Raw genomic sequence first — 26797 nt, forward strand, 5'->3', positions numbered from 1 at the left:
AGGAGAGTCCTGAGTCTTGACTTTCAAGAGAAATAAGGGTGCTTCCTGTGCAGGAGCCTGGCCTCACTCCTGCCCGTCTGTAGTCACAAACGTGAACCACAGCGGCTGGGAAATGATTGTTCTGACGGGCTGGGATGGGCTCAAACATTGGTACTCCTGCCTTTCCGTCAACAAGCTCTTCTTTCCTAACAGATTTCCAATGCCACTAATTTTAAGTTTGTTAGACATTAGATTTGAAAATACCACATTGCATGAATTTATTTTATTCTTAATATTAGAGCTTATATAGATTTATAAAAATAAAACATTGGTACCAGTAATACTTAATGTTTCTCTTAGGTTTTAGTTTTATTTTTCATTGTTACTGTGTGTGCATTCCATGGTATATGTGCAGGTCAGAGAAAAACTTTGTGGAGTCACTTCCTCCTGCCTCATGTGGTTCCTAGAACCTGAGCTCTGCTTACCAACCAGGCTTGCAAGGCAAGTTCTTTTACCTGCTGAGCTGTCTTGCCAATCCTTCTTATATTTTAATATAAATTATACACAGCATTAATTATGTCTTTCTTCCAGAATTGTTATAAGCACTCACATGTAAAATGCTTTGGCATAAAGGCTTGACTTTGGAATATTAATCTTGTTGGTGTAGAAATTATGATGTTGTGCCCAGAAAGACAGGTTAAAGGTTCTTTTTTTTTTTTTTTTAATTTCCACCTCTTCCCCGCCTCCCTTTTCCCTTCCCCTCCACCCCTCCCACTCCCTTTGTACTCCTAAGAGCAGTCAGGGTTCCCTGCCCCGTGGGAAGTCCAAGGTCCTCCCCCCTCCATCCAGGTCTATAAAGGTGAGCATCCAAACAAACCAGGCTCCCACAAAGTCAGTCCATGCAGTAGAATCAAAACCCAAAGAAAATTATATAGTTATCCTCCTGGATATTGGAAGAAGACAAAATTGCCAGGCAAAACTTGGGAGCATGGGGGTGTGGGGGGGTGGGTGTAAGGGGAGATGGGTAGAGAGAAGGGAGAAGGGGAGGATTCAGGAGAGCAGGTTAAAGGCTCTTGCCACCAACCTAGTAACCTGAGTTTGATCCCTGGGACTTATTAATACAGGTTGTCCTCCGATCTCCGCATAGTGGCAGGGAACACACACATGTACACAAATTAATTTTTAAAAAATCAACAAACACATGAAGCACACCACTTTCCACATACAATATGTTAAATATCATTTCATTGATTCCTGCCTGTAGCTGGTTAGTACTTGTACTTTGAGCTTTGAGCAGTGCGTCTGTTTAAAGATGATGAGGAGCAGTCTGTGACCTTGTTCTCAACTGGGAGTTGAGAACACATTCTTGTTCTCACGTTTTTTTTAACTAATTGATTACCTAAGATTGTGTTCCCAAGAAGCAGCTAGCTGTGGCCTCAGATGGTGGCAGAACTTGTGTGAGCTTTTTACAATGTGTTCCTGACAACTGGCCAGCATTGTGTTTATCCTGGCAGGAAAAAGATAACCTGACTTAGAGAGCAACATTCTCCAAGGATTGGGACTGAAGACTTCTTGAGTATCATAATAAACTTCCACCTCCTTTTTAAAAATAGATTCAACAGCAGTAATTCTATTTGTTGCTGTTGTTGGGTAAAAAAGTTTTGGTTTAGCTAATTTTAATAAAGAAGAATGTAGGTGCATCAGTTTGTGATTAGGATTTGCAACAAATTGAATATTCTTTAGTAACTATCTTGCTTCAGGTGCTAGTCATTGTTTATAAACTAGGGGCTAATAGTAGGAAGGTGGTTACTAGCTTGCCGCATCTGTAGAGCTAGTGTGGCTGCACTGGGATATTATGCAAAGCACCTCAGAGTGTAAAGTGTCATTCAGAAATGGGCCATTTTCACATAGCATAGGTTTGCTTGTAGTCCAGCCATGGAACTTTAGGGCTTCATAGTTAATTATAGTCTCTAGGAGTTTGAAAAGCTAGATTTAATATATTGCATTAATTCTTCCTTGGGGGGTCTTTGGAAAGACAAGGGAGGATTTGGGTAATTATGTGTATCCAGGTTATCATTCAGATTTCACAATCCTCTTGAAGCAGTAACAATTTGAAATATGGTGATCTAGCACCTGGGAGATAGAAACAGAAAGATCCAGAATTCCAGTTTATCCCGTGCTACATAGTGAATTAGTTCAAAGCTAGTCTAAGCTGCATGAGACTTGCCTCAAAAAACAAGTAAACAAACAAAAGTATTTGATGAACTGGAAAAGTGGTGACTATTGACCCAGAAAAAAAAATGAATTGATTGACTAAAGAGGTCTTGGGAATTCATTTTTAAGTTTTTAAGTGAAAAATATTTGAAAATCATATTTTTTTTTTGAGGTGGGGGTCTCTATGTAGTCCTGGCTCTCCTGGAGCACAGTATAGAGCAGTGATTCTCAGCCTGTGGACTATGACTCCTCTAGGCATCAGACCTTTTCACAGGGGTCGCATATAAGATGTCCTGCATAACAGATATTTACATTGTAATTCATAACAGTAGCAGAATCACAATTATGAAGTCGCAGTGAAGTGACTTTATGGTTGGGGGTCACCACAACGTGAGGAGTTGTATTAAAGGATCACAGCATTAGAAAGGTCTAGAACCACTGGTGTAGAGCAAGCTAGCCTTGAACTCAGAGATCTGTTTACCTGCCTCTGCTTCCCCAAGTGCTGGGATTAAAGGCGTGTACTGCCATACCAAGTCTTTGATACATTTTAATAAATATTCTTGTCTGCAAGTTTAGGAATACCTTCCATGACTCACATGTGGAGGTCAGAGGACAGCATTTGGGAGTTAGTTCTCCCCTTATATCTTTATATGGCTTCCAGGAATGAAACTCGGGTCATCAGGCTTGCAGGACAAGTGCTTTGCTAGTGAACCCTCTCTGTCCTTATTTAAATGCCAATCAAAATGCCTCTTTGATTATCCCTTCTCTATGCATACTCACTTTTTTTGTATGTCCTAAAGTTTCTTGGCCTTTCTCTGTTTACTTTTGGTTAAATCCAGCTGTGCCTCTAGATGGTGAATATGAAATATACATGACATTTAAAAAACATTTATTTATTTATTATGTACACAGTGTCCAGCCTCCATGTATGCCTGCAGGCCAGAAGAGGGCACCAGACCTCATTACAGGTGGTTGTGAGCCACCATGTGGTTGCTGGGAATTGAACTCAGGACCTCTGGAAGAGCAATCAATGCTCTTAATCACTGAGCCATCTCTCCAGCCCTACATGACATTTTTTAATGGAGTTACATGTTAATGGAGTGTGGCCACAGAGTTCACTGCTGCCTGTTACCCCAATCACATTCCCTAAAGTGATTCTTCATTGTACTGACTGGGGTGGTATTTCTCCTCTTTCAAGCCATAATGGCCTCCTCATTTTAAAGTCTGAATTCAATTCTATTCTGTCCTGTCCTGTCCTGTCCTGTCCTGTCTGTTTTGTTAAGAAACTAAGCAGTCAGCTCTACTATGCACTCACACTCTGAGTGGACGTGTCTGTTCGAAAATCTCTCCTTTGCTTTTCCTGTCAGTGCCCCAGTGAGTCCTCTGTTCTGTATTCTACCTTCTGTGCTAGCAGATTTTTCTCAACTGGCATATTCCATCAGCACAAAAATACCCTGTTAGAGTATTTTAAAAGAAACCTCCCTTAATTCTTGTCTGTTGCTTCATTTCTTTGTTATACTAGTAATGCGAATCCTTTGCCTCCAGAGAGCTGTCTACTCAGTACATTCTCTTCGTCCTGTAAGCCAAGCTGGACTTGTCCCTGACACAAAGGACTAGATAGGATCATGCAGGCTGCAGGCTGCACAAGAGTACAACACTGCGGAATAAATTCACATACATTAACAGTGGCTTTCCAGTAGACAGTGCTGTCTTGATCACTGTATTATATGTTTTGTAAGAGATCGGAACCTAGTTTTAGGAAGTGCATATTAATGCAGCCTCTGCCGAACTGCTTTGGTTGGTTCACAGGTGACCTCTACATTTCTCTACCCACAATCAGTTTACAGTGAAATTTATTAGCATTCGGAACCAATTCTCTTCCCCATGAAATACTTTCACTTAAGAACATCACTCTCTTGTCTCCTAACCTCCCTAATATTTTTAGTTCCCTTTGCCAGTCCTCCTCCCCTGCCTAGCCCTATAAACTGTTTAGGACCTTTTTTGTATGAATTCACTGTAGGTAATTTCGTCCAGTGTTATCATATTAAAGGCTATCTATGGGGCTAAGGAAATGGTTCAGCAGGTAAAGTGCTGATGTCCAAACAAGAGAACCTGAGTTTGGATCCCCAGCATCCACATAAAATTGGAATATAATGGTGTATATCTAAAACCCAGTGCAAGAGAAATGGAGGGAGACACAGGAGAGTCCCAGGACTTGCTGGCTAGATAACCTAGTCAGGGTTAGTGAGAAACCTTGTTGCAAAGGCTATAAGGTGAACAGTGACTGAGGAAAATACCAGATGTTTTCCTCTAGCTTCTACATGTGCACACATGGTACATGCATATACCACACACACAAAAAAATGAAAAGGTAATGTATATGCTTATAGTTTCTCATTTGCCTCGTGAGTCTGTGCTTCTTTATTTCCAGATATGTCATACTGCCTGTTTGGCATTTTTATTTACATATTATAGGTATTTCATTTTTAAAAAAAGTATTTGGAAATAATGTTAGGCTTACTGAGAGTTGCAAAGATGCTGCTGAGAGTTCCCACACAGCCCTCATTATTTTTTCTTTTTCCTACTAGGTTGGGGAAATCAGTTGGTAATGCTTCATGCATTAGATCAGTTCCAAGAAGCCATGTTTTTAAAAATCCAGATGTTAGTGGTTTTCAGTTGTAATCCCAGTGCTGGAGAAGTGAAGACAAGAAGATTCCTGGTACCCATCACCAGCTAGTTGAGGTTGTTCATTGACCTCTACACAAGCATGTGTGCACACCTAACAGAAAACCCCTAAAATTACCATTGCTGCTTTCTGAGATGGAGAAGTTTTGCTAGTCTTTACACAATGTTCCAGGATCTAATGCAAGGTCCCATGTTGCATCATGTCACCTTTAATCAGAATGCCCTCAGATTGGATTCGTGTGATTTTTGCATATGATTAGATTGAAACCATGGATTTTAGGGGGAAATTGTGATACTGTGGCATCCCAGATTTAAGAATTTCAAATTAAGCAATTGGTCTTTTGACCTCACTAGCTTTTCCATCTCTACAGATTTTCCTAACTTGACAGATCACGGTTCTTCCTCTCCTGTTGTCAGTATGCTTTAGTTCCTGGCTAGAGCTTTTGAATCAGAACCCTTGGATTGCACAGGGTTCTGCAGATGCCATGCATACTAAATATCACCTTTCTCCTCTTTGTCTCACACTTATGAACTGGGAAATCATATGAGTTAACAAAATGTGTCCAGAATCCAACACTGGCTACCATCTCTACTCTGCTACCCCATTTCAGTTTTCTGTCCTGGTATCTGCCTCTTACCTGACTCCAGCCATTATTGATTATTTGATTTTTCCCTTCAGTAGCCATTGCAGCCATAACTTAGATCCTACTACCCTCTGCTCAGCCCTTCTAGTATTTTCCTCAACATCTAAAACGAATCCTCACATTGGCAAACATTTCTCCCACTTCTGAGTTTCTGCCAGTCTTGCTCTTGCTCATCTGACTGCAGTGACTCATCTCTCGTCGCTTGCTTTTTGGACTGCATTGCTAAATGCCACTCTGCCCTTAAAGTTCATAGAATTCATTTCAACATTTTCAGGATTTTTTTTAAATACAATTTTTATTCTTTGAAATTTTCTTATATAATATATTTTTATTCCACTCCATTTATCTCCCACTCCTGGAATCCCTCTTCCCAATGGGTTCCTATTTTTTAAAATGATAATAACCTACTGTGTTTAATTAGGTTTGCTTACATGGGTGTGGGTTATTTACTGAATGACAAGAAAATTAGCCAAAGTCTATGTCCCTGATGAACAGTGACTCCTCCTCCAGCAGCCACTCATTACCAGTAGCTCCACAGCTAGAGAGCCCACGGCCCTGTCTTATTCATGGGGGAATGCTGATGAGTACCCGCAGAGTTCAACAGCTGCGTGGTGTCTGGAAAAGATCATTTTACAGCACTCTTCTCCAGCCTCTGGTTCTCTGGATCCATATAGATGTTCTGTTTCTGACCATACACTCAACAGTCAATTAATCTTAGCATTTTGATCAGTTATTTCTATTTTAGCCACCACCCACTGTAAAAATAAGCTGTGCTGATTAAAGTTGAAAGCAGCACAAATCTATGGGTATAATTGAACACAAATATTTAGAAGGCAGTTTGGCAATATGTCCATCTAACAAGCTAACGGTACGTCGATTCTCCGGGTCTGTGATATGGCAGCTATTGTATTGGGGTTCTGAATAGGTTTGCAGTAGCAGTCATGGAATTCTTATGTGGAGCAGCCCTCAAATTGAATCAGAAAGAGGTTGGTTACTCCCAAAACATTCATATCACTAATGCACTAGTGGTCAATAATTGTGTAGTGGGTCAATATTATAGCATGCAGGGTCTACCACAGGGTAAAACTGTAGATGACTTTTCTCCCCTCGTGTCCTACGTAGCACCTCTGGCACTATACAAGCTAGCCAACAGAGAGCAGGAGATCCCAGGTCAGTGCCAGCTTGATTTCTCAAGACACTGCAATTTGAGTGTATAGTGTCTACAGCAATGGGATCTTACCATCTGGTTCTGCTGAGTGACAGTCTCAGCATTTCTGTTGCTGTGAAGGGACACCATGACCACAGCAACTCTTAGAAAGGAAAATATTTAGTTGGGGATGACTTACAGTTTCAGTTTAGTACATTACCATCATGGCAGCATGCAGGCGGACCTGGTGCTGAAGAAGAAACTGAGGGTTCTATGTCTTGACCCGCAGGCAACAGGAAGTGAGCTATGACACTTATCTTAATCATAGGAGACCTCAAATCCCACTCCCACAGTGACACACTTCCTCCAAGAAGGCCACACCTCATAATAGTGCTACCATTATTTTTTTTCAGGCTATCCTTTTCCACTCCCTGGCCCCCAAAGACTTGTAGACATATAATGATGCAGAAATGCATTCAGCCCAACTTCAAAATTCCCCATAGTATATAATAGTCTTAAACTTGTTTCAAAGTCCAAAGTTTCTTCACTGTAATCCCCCTGTAAAGTCAAAATCAAATGGCAGATCGCATACTTCCAACATATAAATGGAACAGGATATACATTACCATTCCAAAACATAGGAAAGGGGGCATCGTAAGGAAATACTGGGCCAAAGCAGGACTGCTGGGCAAACTCCAGATTGAATCTCCATGTCTGATGTTAAAATGTTCTTCAGATCGCCAGCTCCATTCAACTCTTTTAGCTGAAACACACATCTTCCTTTTGAGCTGGTTCCCCTCCCTTAGCAACTCTCCCCAGGAGATATCCCACAGCTCCACACAGTGTCCTCTCTGGGCCTCCTTGTGGGGACACTGCTGACACATGCCTGGCCTTGGTAACTTCCCTTAGTCATGGAGGGAAATTCCATAATGCCTTTCTCCTATCCTTGACTCTAAAGCTATAACTATGTGAATGAAGCTGCCAAGTTCTGCTACTGCTGGGGCTGGAACATGGCCCCCCTTGTTCAGTTTCATCTTCATCAGCTTTCTGGTTTCCATCACTGCCTAAGCTCGGCTATTCTGGAACTTGCTCTGTAAACCAGGCTGGCCTCAAACTCAGAGATCCACCAGCCTTCTGAGTGCTGGGATTAAAGATGTGCACCACCACACCTGCCTCTAAGCATTTCTTTAGTTCCTTTTCACAAATTGGAAAGTTTGCTGGGTGGGATCTTCCTCTGAGGTCACCACTCCCGTTATTCTATTTCTTAATCTGTTTATCACCTTGAGCACAGGGTTTAGCTTCATGCCAGTTCCTGGTGTTCCTTTTCTCCTCAAATTGTACATTTTTTTTCTATTTTTCTTTGTTCAGATTGCTCCTCTTTATTATAAATCTTCATTAGAGTTAACATTAGTAACCACACAACAGAGTCTATACTTGGCTGTTTTGAGATTTCTTTTGCCAAGGGAATTAATCCACAGCTCATCATAGCCTCAGGCAAGACTCTTCAGAAAGAGACAGAAAGTATCCACATTCTTCACCGAAATATCACAAGAAGAATTGCTAAGTAACGTATTAAAATTCTGTGAAACTCTTGAGCCAGGCCCCCAGGTCCCCACAGTTTTTCAGGTCACACCCAGCACCACAGTCTGCCATGCTCCTACTGGAATGATCCTTTAAATGGCACTTAAATGTTGAGTTGCTTTTCTAATCCACAATCCCAGTGTCCGTATTCCTTCAAACAAAACATGGTCCAGCCTAACATACCTCAGTCCCTGGTACTGGCTTCTGTCTTAGGGTTTCTGTTGCTGTGAAGAGACACCATGACCATGGCAACTCAAAAAGGGAAACATTTTAATTGGGTGGCTTATAGTTTCAGAGGTTTGGTCCATTATCATCACGGTGAGACATGGTGGCGTACAGGTAAGCATAGAACTAGAGAAGTAGCTGAGATTCTACATCTTGAGCTGCCAACAACAGGCAGTCAACTGTGACACTAGGCTTAGTTTGAGCATCAGAGACTTCAAAACCCACCCCACAGTAATACAGTTCCAACAAGGCCACATCTACTAGTAGTGCCACTCCCTTTGGGAGCCACTTTCTTTCAGATCACCACAGTGACCAAGAGCAAACGCCTGTATTGTCTGGGGAGTCTCTGGGGCTTCCCTGACTAATAACTCGGTCGGGAGGTAGCCCACACCAAGAACAGGCCATGTCATCGTTCAGTTTCTTATCTGTAGTATATCCTGACGACTACTAAATAGTTGTGTGTCCCCTTAATCATGACATTCTTTAGTCATGTCACCTTTATTTTTTCTCCTCACTTCATCTTTTATAGTATTGGTTATGGATTTGTTATCTGTATTCAGTAGTTTGACAGTTCCATTAAAGGAGAACGTTTGCTTATCATGAGAACATAAACTTTGTACATATTATTTGAATAAGTGAATGCCATGTGAAATATACTCAAACCATTGTCCTTTATTTCAAGAAATTGGCAAGCTGGGAACAGGCAGTTTTCCAAATGTCAGATATGGACATGCCATTAGGAAATCTAAGCCTTAGGAATGAGGGAGCTTGAGGTGAAGAAGGCTCGAAAGTAATCACAGACTGAGGTCTATAGCAACAGAAGTAGCTTCTTGCAACTTGGTTTCTCTGGCTAAAGAAATTTTAAAGTAGCGAAATACATGGTGTATGTAATTGAGGAATGTCTAATCACAGTTGAGTAAAGTCTAAGTCTAAATGGTGATGATGCTTCTGTGCCTGGCATTGAGAAGGACAGCACAAATATTAACTCCAAACATTTCCTTCTTAGAGCACTGTAAGATACTTAGGTAGGTGAAGAAATACATATGTCATTCATCCAAAAGACAACTTAGAGAGTTCTAATTTGGGTAGTCTGAGAGCCTAGACAGGTTGTGTGTGTGTGTGTGTGTGTGTGTGTGTGTGTGTGTGTGTGTGTGTGTGTGTGTGTGTATGAGCCTTGGCAGGGCCTAGGGTAAAAAGGTGAAAGGAATGCACTAGCCGCTCTACTTTGAAGGATGGCCCTGGAAAGACCGATGATAATATATGCTGCGTCCATGTTGCATGTGGCAAGTTAAAACAAGTACAAAAGTGCCAGCACACAAGCCTGACAGCCTGAGTTCTGTTCCTAGAACCCCCACGAAAAGCCAGCAATAGTCTCAGCAGCTTCACAGAGATGGAAGGCAGAGACAGGAGAATCCTAGCACAGCAGCAGAAACAAGGGACACTCTCACTCCCCTACCCGCTCTCCCACTCTCTGTAACACACACTCCTCTCAACCATTTAGAAGCCAAATTTGTTGGCTTATGTTTGTAGTCCCAGTACTTGGGAGGATGAGGCAGGAAGAAGTTGTATCTGAGATATGGGCCTAGCTTTTTAAAAAGGTAATCAAGCCATGTATATTTGTACACATATTCCTTAAAAATAAAACTGTCACCAACCTAGAACCTGCCAAGTGGACTAGGCTAAACAAAGTCCCTGGATTGCCAGTTCCTGAATACCCTATATACCAATAACCAAGACGAGAATGTAGTAACATTTCAATTGTATTTTAATAAATGAAAACTGCCTGAAGATCTGAAAGTAAAACAGTCCCACTGGTCAGCCTTACAGACCAGGTTATGATAGCATGCACCTTTAATCCCAGTAGCCACTCTAGTTGCCATAGAAATCAGGTAGTGCATGCCTTAATCCCTGCCCTAGAGAGGATTATAAAACTGTCGGGGGGGGGGGCTCTCAGGTACAGTCTCATTCTGAGATTCCTGGAGGCAGCATCACCATTTCAGACTGAGGTCGAGGTAAGAGCTAGTGGTTGGCTGTTTTGCTTTTTGGATCTTCAGGTTGAACCCCAATTTCTGACCATGAGTTTTTATTAATCAAGCTTTCTTGCAAGAAGAGGGCCCACTTGTTCATCCCAGCCGCCCAGCTAGCTTAACCCCAAAATAACCACACAGAAATTGTATTATTTAATAGCTTGGCCCATTAGCTCTAGTTTCTTATTAGCTAAGTCTTATATCTTAACTTAACCCATTTCTATTAATCTGTGTATCGCCACCTGGCAGTAACTTACCGGGTAAAATTCCCAGCATCCCAGTGTCTGTCTATGGCGGATCTCTCTGACTGTACCTTTTTTCCTCTCAGCATTCAGCTCTGTCTTTTCCACCTACCTAAATTCTGCCCTATCATGTAACAGGAGGGCCTGTTTGTTGGGTTTTCTGTCCTGCCCGGTTCCTGCAGCCATTTAGCCCCAAAGAAAATCACACAGAGAATCTACATTAGTTATAAACTGATTGGCCCATTAGCTCAGGCTTCTTATTAACTCTTATAACTGACATTAGCCTATTATTCTTCTCTGTGTTAGCCACATGGCTCAGTACCTTTTTCGGCGGGGCAGGTCACATCTTCCTTCTTTGGTGTCTGGGCAGGACTGACTGGGGAGGAAAAGGCTTCCTCCTTCCCAGAATTCTCCTGTTCTCATTGACCCAGCCTCTACTTCCTGTCTGGTTGTCCCGCCTATACTTCCTGCCTGGCTATTGGCCAATCCGCATTTATTCAAAACATAATTGACAGAATATAGGCAATTGTCCAGCACCACTATCAGGCCAAGGTAGTTTCTTTATTCATTAACCAATACAAGCAACACATAGAAGGATCTCCTACACCAATGCTTCAATAGAAAACATATTTTACATATAAAAGCCTGTTGTTGAACTGTCATAGCAGCATTCTATGTCAAGAGTGATATCTCAAGCCATAGTCCCAGAATTTTTTTCTCTTCCCCAACACTAAGCCTTAGGTGTACCATCTCTAGTAGGTCTCAGACGAGTGTTTGAGATCTCACAAGGGTTTTTCTTATGCCTGAGAGGAATTTCCACTTAATTATATGTCAAAATTAGTAGCTCATAACTGAATCTGGTGGTTTGGTCTTTTATTCTGAACTATTTGTGAGGCCGAGACAGGAAGATTGTAAGTTCATGGCCTACTGAGCAAAATTCTGTCTTAAAAAGTGAAAAGAGGACTAGGAATATAGCTTAATGGTAGAGTACTTTGCCTAGCCTGCGTGGGATAGGGGCATATGGTGGCTTCTTAAGTACATTTTTTGTATGTGTACCATCCTAGAATAGAGCAGTGACATGACAGTTCCTCCCATAATGGCATACGTTTGCGGAAAGCTGCCAGTGTACATGCAGACAAATATGCAATGATTTTAAGTAAAGGTTGAAACTTTGCAAACAAGATATCTCTGTGAGTGGCTGTAGTATGAGAGGTGGAATTGGAAAAGATGATTCAGTTGAGATAAGGAGCAAACCACAGAAAATAGTATTCCAGGCACAAATAACAGCTAGTTCAGAGGCATCGGGAGAAAGGAACATGGTGAAGGATAGAATAAAACCTGGCAGGAAGAGCTTATTCAAGGAAGAATTCTGAAGGAGCTAAACAAGGAACCCTGCACACGAGGCGCAGGGGAAAGAGTCTGCTTTGTTCGGAGCCTATAGTAAATTTTATAGAAGAGAATGACATGACAGTTCCTCCTTTAAAAGATTTCCTTGTTCAGGGGCAAAACTGGATTTCCCTCCCTGAATTCATTGACAGTAATTTGCAGATATGACTTTTAACCTGCAGATTCTTCAGTGGGTATATTTTAGGAGAAAAACACAGTAATTTTTTTCCATAGCTATGAGGCAGTTACAGCATAGACTCAAAAAATGTAGGAGCTAAAGAGATGGCTCAGCGGTTAAGAATGAGTACCAGCCCTGCAGAGTACATGAGCTTGGCCCCAAGCACCCAGATCAGGTGAGTCACAATTGCTTGTGTCTCTGGTTTCAGGGAATGTAACACTTCTAGCCTCAGATGCACCTACATGCACATATCCACACACAGAAATACATATACATAATTTAAAATAAATCAAAAACTTATAAGAAGAAAAAGAAACCACTGTTATACAATAGTTCCTTCCACATTCCAACCTCTTGTTTTCCCCAATGCTTTCATTTGTATCAATAGCTTTGACCCATGCCAGGTTATATTTAGTAGTTTATTGTGTTTCTTGGGTCTATTGATCTACTAATGGTTCTATTAACTTGTTAATGGTTCCTTAGCCATGCCTAGTTTTTAACATTTGTGTTCTTAAATTGTATGTTTTACAGACAATTTAGATTAACCTGATTGTTTCCTCGTGGTTGAGTCCAGGTTATACATTATTGACAAGGACTATGATGTGTTTATAATTTATCGGACAAGAGAACACTTGATGTCTGTTTGTCCCATTACCAGTGTTTGATTATTTGATTGTAATAGTTAAAAGTAATATATTTCAAATTTTTAAAAATATATTTGGCATTCTTTTTTAAGATTTTATGTGTATGAGTGTTCTGTTTGCATGTATGTATGTATGTATGTATTGCACCATGTACATGCCTGGTGCCTAAAGACTCAGAAGAGAGTGTCACAGTCTGCCCCTGGAACTGGAATTACTGGTGGTCATGAGCCACCATGCACTTGCTGGGAATTGAACCCAGATCCTTTGCAAGAGCAACAAGTGCTCTTATATCTATCAGGTTTTATGTTCTCAAGTTACTTGTGTTTATAATTATTTTACCATGTGCACCGTATTATTCTCTCTCCCTCAAAAAATATAACCTAGGGCCAGGAAGATTATGCAGGTAAAGACACGTGCTGCCAAGCCCAACCATATGGGTTCTGTCCCCAGGACCCAAATGGTGGAAGAAGGGAACTGACTCCCACACAAGTTCTCTGACCGCCACATCTACCCTATGGCACACACAATAAATAAATCAAAATGTAATTTTAGAAGATAAAATTTTTTAATGTAACCTGATTGTAAAAATTAGATATCATTTGTGATGTCTGGCCCAATATCATTCTAACCTGGTAAGTTGGTATTCTGCAGTAAGAGCCTATAGCTCTATCTGCTTGCACACGACTTCATGAACTCCTGTATTCAGACTACTTGCTGGTCCACGACTGCTCCTGGTTTGGCGTGTGGGACCCTATCACACTGCACCTGTGCACTCTCACCTGCCCCCTTCTTACCAGAGCTTCTGCACTTAGCTGTGACATCAGCTATTTTTTTTGCTTTGTTTTTGTTTTTCAAGACAAGGGTTTCTATGGGTAGCCCTAACTGTACTGGAACTAATTCTGTAGACCAGGCTGCCTTGAACTCACAAAGATCCGCCTGCCTTTGCTCCCGAGTGCTGGGATTAAAGGCGTGCTCACCACCTCCGGCGATGTCAGCCACTCTTTAAGACATCACACAATCTGACCAGTGGGTCTCTTCCTACTGCTGCAGACAGCACTGTGTCTGGACTCGGCCCACAGGCTGCTGTGTTGGTGTCACAAAGGCCTACTGATGAAGCGGGAGCCGGTACTTGTGCTTCTTGCTTTCTTGGATTTCTTTCTGGTTTCCTTCAGTCCTAGCTCCCAACAGTCTTGGGGTTTCCGGATTTCCCCACGTGGACAGTATATGTTAATTTCAGAATTGCACCTGCATACCACTTTGCACAGCACAGCCCCATTCGGGTTCCGCCCAGTCCTCCTTTTGTAGGCAGACAATAACCAAACACTGTGTTTCACTTATACTTCCTGGGTCTGGGTTTTCGAACTTTGAGTATAGTATTGATTTGGTAGTGAAAGCATTTTAATTAGTCTAGATCAAGGGTATCCAACGTTTCAGCTTCTCTGCCCACACTGGGCAGAGAATTGTCTTGAAGCACACACTGAGATAGTGCAGGAGTCACCTTGGAGTCGACATCTGAGCAGCAGCTTGGCCCCTTACAGACCTAACCAAGCACATCAGATGTTGAGGTTGTGCTGCTGTGAACGTTAGGAAGTGATGTCTTCGTTTTCCTTACAGTTTTATTGTGCTGCACTGAGTGGACAATAAAGTACAATTATTTCACCTGGATGTGTAACTCAGCCCTGAGTTCCACTCCAGATAATGACATGGGGAACTCGGCCATTATATCAGCCATGAAATTCCCACCGCAGTGAAGTGCGGGGTGGGTGTCTTCAGTGTAGTTTGTGTTTACGTCTCCTTCACGAACCACTCGCGTATTTCCTCTAAACTGCCCTTTCTTATTTATAATTTTATCCCTTTTTAAAAACCAGCCTGCTAGCTTTTTTAAGTGTTTTTTTGCTGTATATGGCATTTCACTATTTTACTTTGGTTGTTTTTTTAATACAAAATTTTTATTTTCATATTAAGATTCTGATCTGTCTTTTTCTTTAATAATTTCTGCTCCTTTAGTTCTTTTGTTACTGTTGTTTAATTGTGGAGGGACATGCACCTCTGACTGACTGGCCTAAATTCCCAGTTCTTCTGTCTCCAACTCTCAAGCACTAGGATTACAGATGTGCACCATCAGTCCACTCGTGACTGTCTCTCTGTGTCTGTACCCCAAGCTGGCCTCTCGCTATGGTGATCGTCCAGCCTTGGCCTCCTGAGCTCTCGGATTGCAGGTGTATGTCATCACTCTCAGATGACTTTCCATGGACCTCATGGTATTGAGTCAGCCAGGCATCCACATAGACTGACATTGGGGCTGGGGGCTGGCTCGGTGAGTAAAGAGTCTGTGAGGTCAGTTCTCGGAACTCGGGAAAGCTGAGTGTGTTGGTGGGCATCTGCTACCCGAGCACTGGGGTGGGTGGGTACAGACGTGTGAGGGGCTGTGTTGAGGGAACTGGTGCACCCTTCTTAGAGCTCACTGGCTAGCCAGTCTCGCCAGGTTGGTGAGGTCCTGGTTTAGTGAGAGACCCTGCCTCAGAAAACTAGGTAAAAACATGAATATTAACCTCCAGCCTCAAGTCAAGTGGCGGTGGTGCTCACCTTTAATCCCAGCACTCAGGAGTCAGAGGCAGGCGGATCTGAGTTCAAAGCCAGCTTGATATACAGTACAAGTGCCAGGACAGGCTCCAAACCTACACAGAAAAACCAAATAAATAAATAAATAAGCAAGCAAACTAGAAAAAACAACCCTCCAGCCTCTACACACACTTATGTTCACATTTATGCCCACACACATAGTGAAATTAGACTGTTCTTTTAAATAATATCAAAAAATAGTTCCAAATGAATAATAGACCTAAGTTTAATATAACTAGAAAATAGGTACAATATTTGTGACCGTGGGTTGAGCAAAGATCTGTCTGTTAGACACAACATTTAAAAGAGCGTGTTGTAGAAGATGGGTCAGTGGAAGAGTTGATCCGCTTGGCTCTATTTCAATGGGGACGGTGAGCAGTGAAAAGGCCAAGTACCAGTGATCTTGTGCAGAAAGATCAGTGAGTGTGAGACCAGGCTGGCCTCTGATTGTATTGTATTGTTTTTGAGATGGAGAGCTCACTTTGTAGCCCTGACTAGTTTCAAATTCAGAGTAGAACAAGCTGGTCTCACTCTCAAGAGATCTGCCTGCCTCTGCCTCATGATGCTGGGACTAAAGGTGTGGACTACCATACCCAGCTAGATTTTAGAATCATGTAGTCTTTTTAGACAGTAGTCCCTTAGTTACTAGTTACCTGATTGACTCTTTCAAACGTTTTGTGATTCTCTCCTTTTGTTCCTTGTGTGGTGTGATTTTGTGTGACACCTGCACCACTGGGAATCGCAGTCAGGCAAGGGTCTGGCGAGTAAAGAATACACAGAGACGTGGGTCACTCATAAAGCAAGAATGTCAACTTTGCTGTGTTCCTGGGCAGCTTATATACTGCTCTCCTTGATTAGTAGCTCTTAGGATTTTCCACTGCACACCCATCAGAAACCACTTCTTTGTTATCAGGAACTCATGAGGGCTTCATGCTCAGAGCAGGTACAGGCAGGAAAACAAGTTGTTTACTCTGGCAGGCAAGAGGTCATAGAAAGTTCAGAGTCTGAGGGTCTGCAGCCCCTAACAGTTTTGTATGTACTTATTGCCATGTTTTCATGCTAAAATTATAAGAGATTAACTTCCACTAATTTTTATATCCTTTTGTCCAAAATATTTATATCCACTTTTTAAGATTGTGTTGAAAATATCAGAATATATGTTAGGGTATATGAGCCCCAATAGGCTAATGTTCCAGCTTCAGCAGATTCAGTCATCTACCATTCGTTTCCTTTCCTGCCGCCAGTAGCTTTTTTTTTTCCAGCTTTTGTTTCCTTAGTTTTTAAAAATGATCCCCGTGGGTGGTGTTGATTCTCACTTAGGTAAGGTGAGGTAGCAGTTGGGCCAGTAGGAAAAGGCATGGAATGAACGGGTGGGCACTTTGGATCTGCAGATCATTGCAGTGTTAGACATAGAATGGATCTGAAATGCTTTTATGTCAGTGGTTTCCTGGTACGGGAGAATTGTTTGTATTCTGTCAATCATGTATTTTAATAAAACGCTGATTGGCCAGGCAGGAAGTAGAGGTGGGAAAGCCAGGCAGGAAGTAGAGGTGGGGCAATGAGAATAGGAAAAGGCTAGGGAGGAGGAAGCTCCCTCCGCCATTCCTGCCCAGACCACTGAAGAAGCAACATGTGAGCTGCCCAGCTAGAAAAGGTACTGAGCCATGTGGCTAATGTAGATAATGGAGTAATATGTGTTATAAGAGCTAATAAGTAGCCAGAGCTAAGGGCCAATCAGTTTATAACCTAATGTAGACTCTGTGTTATTTTCTTTGGGAATTGCCAGCTGTGGGGTACTGGGTGGGACAGAAACCCCAACAAGCCGGCCCTCATGTTACAGTTTCCTACAGTGATATTTTGTTTTATCAAATAAAGCTTGCTTGAAGATCGGAGTGCAGAGCTCAGCCACTAGAGGCCAGGCAGTGGTGGTACACACCTTTAATCCCAGGCCTCAGGAGAAAAAGGCAGACAGATCTCTGTTAGTTCACCCTGGGCTACACGAAATTGATTCAGTCTATAAAAGAAACAGAACTCACCCAAAGGTGATCCCATCACTAGGGAGGTAGAGAAGGGGGGATATCACTGGGCAAAGAGAGGAATATTGGGAGAAAGGAGATAGGAGCTCATTGCAGTGTGAGGAGCAGTCTGAAGCAGTCACTTAGAAGACAGGATCACCCTTTTGGTCTGAGGATTCGGTAGAGGTAAAAGGTCTCTCTAGTGGCTGGCTGCACTGCTTCTCTGATCTCTCAGCTTTCACCCCCTAATGTCTGACTCTGGGTTTTTATTAATAACAATTAGAATTCATAGGTAAGGGGAGATAACAGTTGGGTCAGTAGGAAAAGGCATGAACAAATGGTGGGCACTTTGGATCTGCAGATCATTGCAGTGGTTAGACATAGAATGGATCTGAAATGCTTTTATGCTGGTGGTTTCCAGGTGACTTAGACATAAAATTCTGTGAATTAAGTCAACCTGTCAAATCAAAATAAAGCTCAGAGAAGTTATCACAGGAAGACCACAATGCCATCTATCTTTTCCTTGCCTCTTCTTAAGTTGTCCATAACACATTTTGAAAACCAAGGTCGGGTACTTGAGAGATAGCCCAGTGGTTAAGAACAGAGGACCAGTTTTGGTTCCCAGCACCATACATGGAGGCTCTCTCTGTAACTCCAGTTACAGGGGCTCTGACTCCCTGTTTTGCCCTCCATGGACACCAGACATACACACCATACATATACATGTAGACAAACACTTATAGTACAAAAATAAATAAGTCTTTTATTTAAAAAAAAAAGCCAAGATAAAGCTGGGGAGATAGTTCAGTGGGTAAAGTACTTGCCCCAAAGTGTGAGGACCTGAGTTCAGAATCCACATAAAGCTGGACACAGTAGCATGTATTTCATAATCCCAGCGCTCAGATGATGGATGGGAGGGAGGCACAGACAGGAGAATCCACACTGGCCACCCATGAACCAGTGGGCCTGGCATTTACAGTAGCAAACAATCAGAGGCACCTTGGCAAACAAGGTAGAAAATGAAGGCAGACGCCCAAGGTCACCTGTCTACATGAGACTTACACACCTAGCCTCCTGCTCACAGTTTGCACTGGCTCAAACATGCATATGCACACATCATTTTTTTTTAAATCAAGTACACTTGTCCAGTTTGTTTTTTTTTTTAAAAAAAAGTATCTTCTCCTATGCATTTGACTTGTCAAAAATAAGCTATAAGTAAAAGGAATTTTAGAGTCTCAAGTTTTACGTCTGTTAGCTAAGTTTTCTTATAGCTATGGCAGAACTCATGGAATTGCTTAAAAGAGTAATTTTATCCATGATTTCATGAGTTCATCATCCTGGGGAAGGGATGGTAGAGCGGAGCATTTCACTCCGTCCTCGTCCAGAGCAGTAAGGGGTCAAGGCAAGACCATCCCCAAGTGACCTGCTCATTTAGGCCGGGCTCCCCCTGCCACTGGTTGGTTCACATTTTGAGTTCATCTCCTAAGTGTTTTGATCCAATCAAGTTAAGAATCAAGGTTAATCTTCACACTGTCTTTTCACTGATCCTATGCTGTCTTGATCACTGTTGCTCTGTAGTAAGTTTTTAACTGTGATAAACTTAATGCTTTTTTTTTTTTAGAGGTTCACTCTGTGGAGATGGCAATTGTTTAATCTTGAATAGTTTCTCTTCTGCTGCTTCCCTGCATATCTGGTCCCCTTTGAGTATCTGGCCACGTCTTACTTTGTTGCTTACTACATAGTTTGGCTGTCCTTGAAGTCTTCTGAGGTTTTGGTTTTTTTTGTCTTTGTTTTTGTTTTTAGATGTGGCTTACCTGGTGGTAGTTTGAGCCTTTCAGATCTCATTTCTATTATTCGCTAGGTGGGTCTGTTACACAGAGTGCTTCTATTGGCTAGTGCTCTTTCTTACAAAAACGTGCTCCTGAATACTGAGTGCTCTGTGAATTCTGTTTCCACTGTGTCAGTAACAGAGTAAATACCACAACTTCCCTCTCATGCCTTCAAGTACTTCTTTCCCAGGCCTTGCTGTAGGTTTCTAGCAGACGCCAGCATGGTTAGCACTCATGCGTCTGCTCCCCTCCAGGACCCTGTCCTTTTTCCTCCCCTGACACTTGCCCTTTGACTTGTATCAGCTACTTTCCCTTTTTGTGACAGAAGCAAATTAAGGGGAAGGGATTTGTTTAGACTCCCAGCTCAGAGGAATGCAGGTCATCCTCTCAGAAAAGCATGATGGCAGGAGGAGCTGGGACCATGGTGCCGACCGAGGAACATCAAGGTGATAACCAGTGCTCAGCTGACTTTCTCCTTCTCCCCTTTTTATGTGATATGTTTTAATCTGTGTGTACATTTCTATGTGAGTGTGGTCAAAGGACAGCTTCAGGTGCTGGTCCATACTTCCCATGCTATTGTTTAGAGTCTCTTGTCCATCGAGATGTTCCTGTCTCTGTTTTGCATCTCCTTGTAGAAGCATTGGGATACAGATTTTTTGCCTATTGCATCTTCCTCCCATGGGTTCTGGGGCTCCAAACTCATGCCCTTATGCCTGCAAGGGAAATGCTTTATCTGCTAACCCATCTCTCCAACCCCCCTTTTCCCTTTCTTGTTCAGTCTGGGCCCCCAGCCCATGATCTGGTGCTGCTCACATTCCAGGTGCCCCTCTTCTGTTAAACTGCCTGCAAACACCGGTGGTGTCCTCATTAGTAACTCCTAGCTACCTTAACCTCATCCTATTCTGTTACCCAAGATAGTCCCCTGTTCCCCCGTCCCTGCCTCTGCACTGTGGCCCAGGTGCGTTCTTGGTGCTCTCAAGGCTCTCAGGGCACTCATCTCCTGTTTCTAGGCTCTCAGAATGGTTCTCTTTTGTTGCCCCTTGTCGTCATCGAAGAATAGCTTATTTTCTGCCTTCAGGTTACTTCAGTCAGGAAGCCAATTCATCCCATTTTGCTCCATCTTGACTGGAAAAAAAAAATCTATCCAAAGATTTTAAAAAGTAAATAAAGCCAATTTAATAAATCTTGTCAATTAATTTTTCCAACATGGTTTTTTTTTGTTTGTATTTTAATGATACATTTACTGGTTTAAGTAAATTTTCTGTTACTTTTACAGGTTGCCTCTGAATGTTGAATTGGTGAATAGCCCAGACTTACTAGAAACAACCACTGGTGATGTAACAAGGACATCAAGTACTTGGGAAACATCCCCAGCACCAGATGATATTAATGTAGCCACCAGATCAAATGAATTAGAGGAGCCCAAAGTGGAATGTGAGCGTAAGTACCTGTTCTGTGATGTCTCAGGGACATTTACAGCATTTTTGTTTCACGTATTTATTTGGTGGGGCATACCACAGTTGTGCACGTGAAGAAAATTGGAGGCCTCTTTGAGGGTCGCATCTCTCTTTCCACCATGTGAGTTCCAGCGATCAAACTTAGGTCCACATCCTCAGGTTTCGAATCAAGCACCTTTACCTGATGAGCTGTCTCCAATCCCAACACCTTTTGATTACGTCTTTTTTTTTTTTTGCTGTTTAATTTTCATCCTGACTACAGTTTTTCCTCTCTCCTCTCCTCCCAGCCCCTCCCTCATCTCCGCTCTGCCCTGTCCCCAATCCACTCCTCTGTTTCTGTTAAGAAAAGGACAGGCCTCTCCTGAATATCAACAAAACATGGCATATCAAGTTGCAATAAGACTAAGCACCTCCCCTTGTATTAGGTAAACTGGGCAAGGTGGCCCAGTGTAAGGAATAGAGTCCCAAAAACCTGTAGAAGAGTCGGAGATAATCCTGTTCCTGCTGTCAGGAGTCCTACAAGAGGACCAAGCTACACAACTGTCACATATATGCAGAGGGCCTACGTCAGGCCCGTATAGTCTCCCTGGTTGTCAGTTCGATCTCTGTAAGCTCCTATAAGCCCAGGTTAGTTGATTCTGTGGGTTTTCTTGTGATGTCCTTGATCCCTATGGTTCCTACAATCCTTCCCTTTCTTTAGCAGGATTCCCCAAGCTCAGCCTAATGTTTGGCTGTGGGCCTCTGCATCTGTTTCCATCAGCTGCTAGGTGAAGCCGCTCTGGTAATTGGGCTAAGGCACCAATTTTTGAATGTAGCCTACTATCATTATGCATCATTACATTGACATTTTCCCCCCTCCAGTTGTATTTGGTTCTATCCTAGGTCCCTGGGACATCCAGCCTGTGGGTCCTGGCTCTCCAGGCAGTGTCAGGGGTGGACACTGTGCACTCTGATGGCATGGGCCTGAGACTGGACCAGTTGGTTGGCCATTCCCACAATCCCTGTGCCTCCCTTACCCCAGCAGATCCCATAGGCAGAGGCAGACTGTAGGTCGAAGGTTATGTAGATGGGTCGGTGTCCCATTCCCTCTACTGGAAGTCTTATCTGGTCACTGGAGATGGCCAGGCAACTCTTATGGCTATGGGTCTTAGTTGGGGTCATCCTTATAGATTCCTGGGAGTTTCCCTTTCACTGGGTTTCTATCTCACACTAAAATGCCCCCGCTTTCCAATCTTTTTTAGTACTTCCCCCTGCACCTCCTCATCTGATCCCTTATGTTGCCCACCTGCCCATAGTCTGCCCACGAAATCTTTCCTATTTCTCCTCCCCATGGGGATCGGACCATCCCCCTTGAGTCCTCCTTGTTACCTAACCTCTTGGGTCTGTGGATTGTAGCATGGTTATTCTTTACTTTACGGCTAATATCCATATATAAGGGAGTACGTGCCATGTTTGTCTTTCTGGGTCTGGGTTACCTCACTCAGGATGATTCATTTTCTAGTTCCATTCATTTGCCTGCAAATTTCATGCTGTCATTGTTTCTCTAAAGACAGTAAGTCATTAGACATTCTTCACAAAGCTGGAGAGAGATGGCTCAGAGGTTAAGTGCACAGATGCTCTTGCAGAGGACCTGAGTTTGGTTCTCAGCACCTACATTGCATGGCTCACAGTAACCTGTAACTCCAGCTCTAGGGGCCAACATCAGCTCTGGCCTCCAGAGGCAATCTGCACACATACACACCTACCCACACACAAATACCCCTATACACATAATTAAAAATAAATCTTAAAAAAATCTCCATTTCTGTTTTAATATCTGTCAGATATTAGTGTTTCCTCTGTCATAATTTCTTTTAAATAGTTAAATTCTTGCCCTGGGCTCTACCTTCTTTTAGAAATGGTTGCTATTCCTTCAAATGAGAAAGATACACAATAACAAACCAAAGCCTTCACATCTAGATCCTGCCAGAGGCAAGACTACCTTAAAGCAAAGTACTTCTAGGATCATAATAAAAATAGCCTGATATTAGAAGAATTCCTTCTTGGGGGAGATGTAAACAGAATATGAACCCCAGGACAAACCAAGGTCTGATTCCACCAGAGTTCACCCTGGGCAACAGTGAGTTGATTGTGCTTACTTCCAGAGTGTGAGTGTGAAGTCACAGGTGAGTGTTGCTGTGCCTAAAGCAGCTACACTGGAAGGTCTGCACCCAGCGTGACTGAGCGCTCCCCAATAGCCGTGTAAATGGATCCCTGTTAGTCCGTCTTCCCCAGCCTGTATACTCGAGCCCCTCCCAGACACTTTCTCTCCAGCCATGGGCAGGTAGGAGGAAATTGTATCCAAATGGCTAGTGGGAGGCTAGACACTCAGGTGAGGGTCCAGTGACCCACCTCCCCAGGCCAAGCATGGTGGACTCACACAGGCTGCAATTTGATCTCATGAGTATGATGGCTGCTGGGCATAAAGTACTGTGTGTTCTACATCTTATTTATGGAAATGGAAATAATGATTTTATTTGAATTCTGTTGTTATATAAATTTTAAAAGTTTAGTTGTTCCTTCAGTGCCATAATAACTTGTATTACCAAAGAATTATGAAGTATGTAATTATTAGCTGATTGTAGTAGGTGAGAATGACATGGTATAATGGAATAGGGTTCCCTATAAATTATCAAGTGAGAGTCTAGAAAGATGGCTCAGCCAGAGCGGTGCTTGTTGCACAAGTCTGACGATCGAAGTTTGATCTACACGTAAAGGTGGAAGAAGGAAATGCCTCAACACAGTTGTCCCCTGACCTCCACACACCCACGGTGGCATGCACATCCTCCCTCCTACACACTCATCGTGTACATACAATAATAAAAATATATAAATTTTTAAAAGATTAAGATAATTTTCTGTATCCTTTGAAGTCACATGTGAAGTTATTTATGTGATTTACTGGTGAGTCTTAGGAGTAGTTACAATTGTAGCAAAGCAAAGTTTGTATCCATATAAGAAAAATATTTTAAGTACCTTCTGTTACACCCTAGATATAGACACCTAAGGGTGTATTTCTCATCATAGAAGGTATTTAAGAAGGGCTTGAATGCTATTGAAGTGTTGACAGAAGAAATTCTTCCCAAGTAAGGTATCTTGTTAATGTAACTGAGTTCATAGTTATACCATTTCCTTAAAACCAATCAATGAGACTAGTAAGAGCATTCTTATATTATATTTAATATTCTTATATAATATATTATATATATTCTTATATTAAGAGCGGAAGTCCTGCAGTTAGGGAGATAACTCCACTGGTAAAGTGTATGCCACAAAACCATAAGAATCTAAAGTTCAGATCCTTGGCACCCACATAAAATCCAGGCATGGCAGCACCTGTCTATGACCACAGCAGGGCAGGGGGAAGGGCAGAGACAAGAGGATTTCTTCACTACCCATCCCCCAGGTCACTGGCAAGCCAGTCTAGCTAAATTGATGAGCTCCAGGTACAGAGAGAAACCCTGCCTCCCCCCCCCCAAAAAAAAAAAAGTTAGTAGAAGAAGACTTCTGGTCTCTGTACTACACATATCCTCTCACACAGACACATACGTGCACATACAGAATACAGAATTGTTTAGACAGTGAAAGTCTATTTGGTCTTGTTTTGTTTGGACACAAGGTCTCAGTATGTAGCCCAGGCTCACCTGCAATGTGCTATGTAGTTTAGGCTGACCTTGGGATCACTTGCAGTGATTCACTTGCCCCAGCCTTCAAAGCCTTGGGAATGCAAGCGTATATTCTTATGCCCAACTTCATCTTCTCTGTCTTCCTGTCCAATGTACTCTGTATTTTATAATGGTTATAGTGTGAAAATGAAGAACCATGTTAAGTAATTTGAAGAAGAATACAGCTGGCATCACACAAAGAGACAGGTGAACAAGGCGAAAGTAGCTCAGCCACACGGCTTTTGCAGTGTGCTCAACCAAGCAGATAAGCAAGCAGCACTCCAGGGTGGGAAGGTCTCTAGTTTTGATCCTGTCACAGCGTAGTCACTGTGTCCCCCCATTGGTGGAAGCACACCTTTATAGACTGACATGATTGGCTAATTCTTAAATGCCATTAAAGGAAGAGTTGCAGTAGAGTCAAGTCTCAGGAATGTTTGGCATCCGGGGCTCTGTAAACAGGCATGTATGTAAGAGTTTCACAAGGTGGAGGAGGTTTGCAAAATACTGGCTCTGGGTGGTTACCTATCTTTGAAAGAAAAGACTTTCTAACGCACACCCCATGATCCTTTTTTTTTTTCAAATTCAGCCAGCATGCACTGACCTTCTGAAGTCTCTAGTAACAAATTTTTGTTAAAAGTTGCTAGGAAATATTGGTTGAGAGTGGTCTGACGGACACCAAGACAAAGCCCCTAAGGGATTCGTTAGCATGGCTTAAGGTGAGCCACCTTCCTAGGAGTGACCCTTGGACATGAATCTGACTGGGACCAACTTGAATGTTAGGTCAGAGATTATATTCTTTTGACTAGAAGTTTTCTTTTAATGTGCCTTTATCTGTTCTAACATTATCCTCTTTGAAGGGGTAACCCTGATTTATTTAGAACCAGATTAGATGCCAGACATCTCTGGAAAGCATGCAGCTACCATTAGGAACAAGAATATTTCTGTCTTTCAGCCAAGAAACCAGTTCCCTCGAGGGAGAGGGGCGTATTCTTACCCTAAACTGCCCGGCCAGTTTGTGCCCCTGTCCTCATCACTCTTTCATTCATATACCTCCAGAGAGAACCCTAGCTGCCATTGTAGAGTCGGGGCAGTGGCAAGTGGCACTGGGAAACTTTACAGGGGCAACCATTTCAATTTATTCCATGTGGTTGCAGTAACCAAGATGGTAGGTAGTCCAGTCTTAAGGATGTCACATTCCCTCCATCTTGCTGGTGATAAATCCTTTCTACTGTGGTAAGTTCAGTCTGTGATAAAATGAGCCCATCTCACATTGGGACTCAGATCTGTGTGGGATCCACATATTCCACAGGCTGAGTGGAGACTCTCACCTTCTTTTCTTTTAAAACCACAAAAAAACAAAAACAAAAACACGGAATAGCCTAAGTTAGGTTAACATGGGCAGAACAGGAGACAGTCCGTGTGCCTAGGTGTATAAGTCCAGGAAAGTAAAGATACAAGGAGGAGTCCCTGTATCTCACCAAGTTGTATTTGTAAACGCCAACCAGTGTCATCTGGATCCCATGTGATCTCTGCACAGCTTCACAGTACATGCGTGTGCTGGCAAAGGAGCCTGTTAATGAAGCAGCCCACTTGTGTGCTGTAGCTCTGAGAGCCCTGGTGAAACTGGGACAGAGAAAGTCACCTTGGCCCCGTGTTCTCCCGCCTGAGCATAGTGACAGCTGAGATCAGACGTGTTGACACTTGTGAAAACAGTTCATCCTGACTGAAAGCTGAGCAGCCTTGTGCGATGCTTTTACTTAGTAAGAAAAACAGTTGCCTGGAGCCCACATGGTTTTAAAGTGACAGGCCGCCACTCCAAGTGGTTATCTGCCCTGCCTTCCCCCAAACTTGATTCCAAAGTTTCCCGGCTTCTCTGAGGGAACTATGGTGGAGAAGAAAATCCTATGTCCGGAGAGAAAAGTTAAGGAGCTAAATGTAACATTTAGTTTCCATCATGTGGCCATCAGTCACTCGCAAAAGCCCGAGGGCATAAGATCTGAGGTTCTCTTTTAGGGGAAAGGGAGGTTTTGAAGATCCCTTCCACGTTGTTAGATTTCTTTAATCTCCATTTTCATCAGATAAAGGACTGAGTCCCTTTCTCCAAGAGAGAATGTAATCTTAGTGTTCTGTTGCTGTGAGGACACTGTGGCCAAGGCAGCTCTTACAGAGGAAAGCATTTGGGGCTGACGTAAGAGTTTCAGAGGTTTAGTCCATTATC

The 26797-nt window shown here is 42.7% G+C and overlaps 1 protein-coding gene across 5 annotated transcripts in view; it reads left to right on the forward strand.

Moving 5' to 3' along the window:
- The window catches only part of Epb41l5 (erythrocyte membrane protein band 4.1 like 5), a 119736-nt gene that overhangs the window by 50414 nt on the left and 42525 nt on the right, over positions 1-26797 (forward strand). For all 5 annotated transcript variants that reach the window (XM_048443812.3, XM_087906598.1, XM_085688360.2 and 2 more), the window contains exon 17: positions 20695-20858. In XM_048443812.3, coding sequence (XP_048299769.2) covers positions 20695-20858 — 164 coding nt within the window. The remainder of the gene's footprint in view (positions 1-20694; positions 20859-26797) is intronic.

This window comes from Myodes glareolus, chromosome 5 (genome assembly GCF_982192425.1).
Source record: "Myodes glareolus chromosome 5, mMyoGla1.1, whole genome shotgun sequence".
NCBI classification, from domain to species: Eukaryota; Metazoa; Chordata; class Mammalia; order Rodentia; family Cricetidae; genus Myodes; species Myodes glareolus.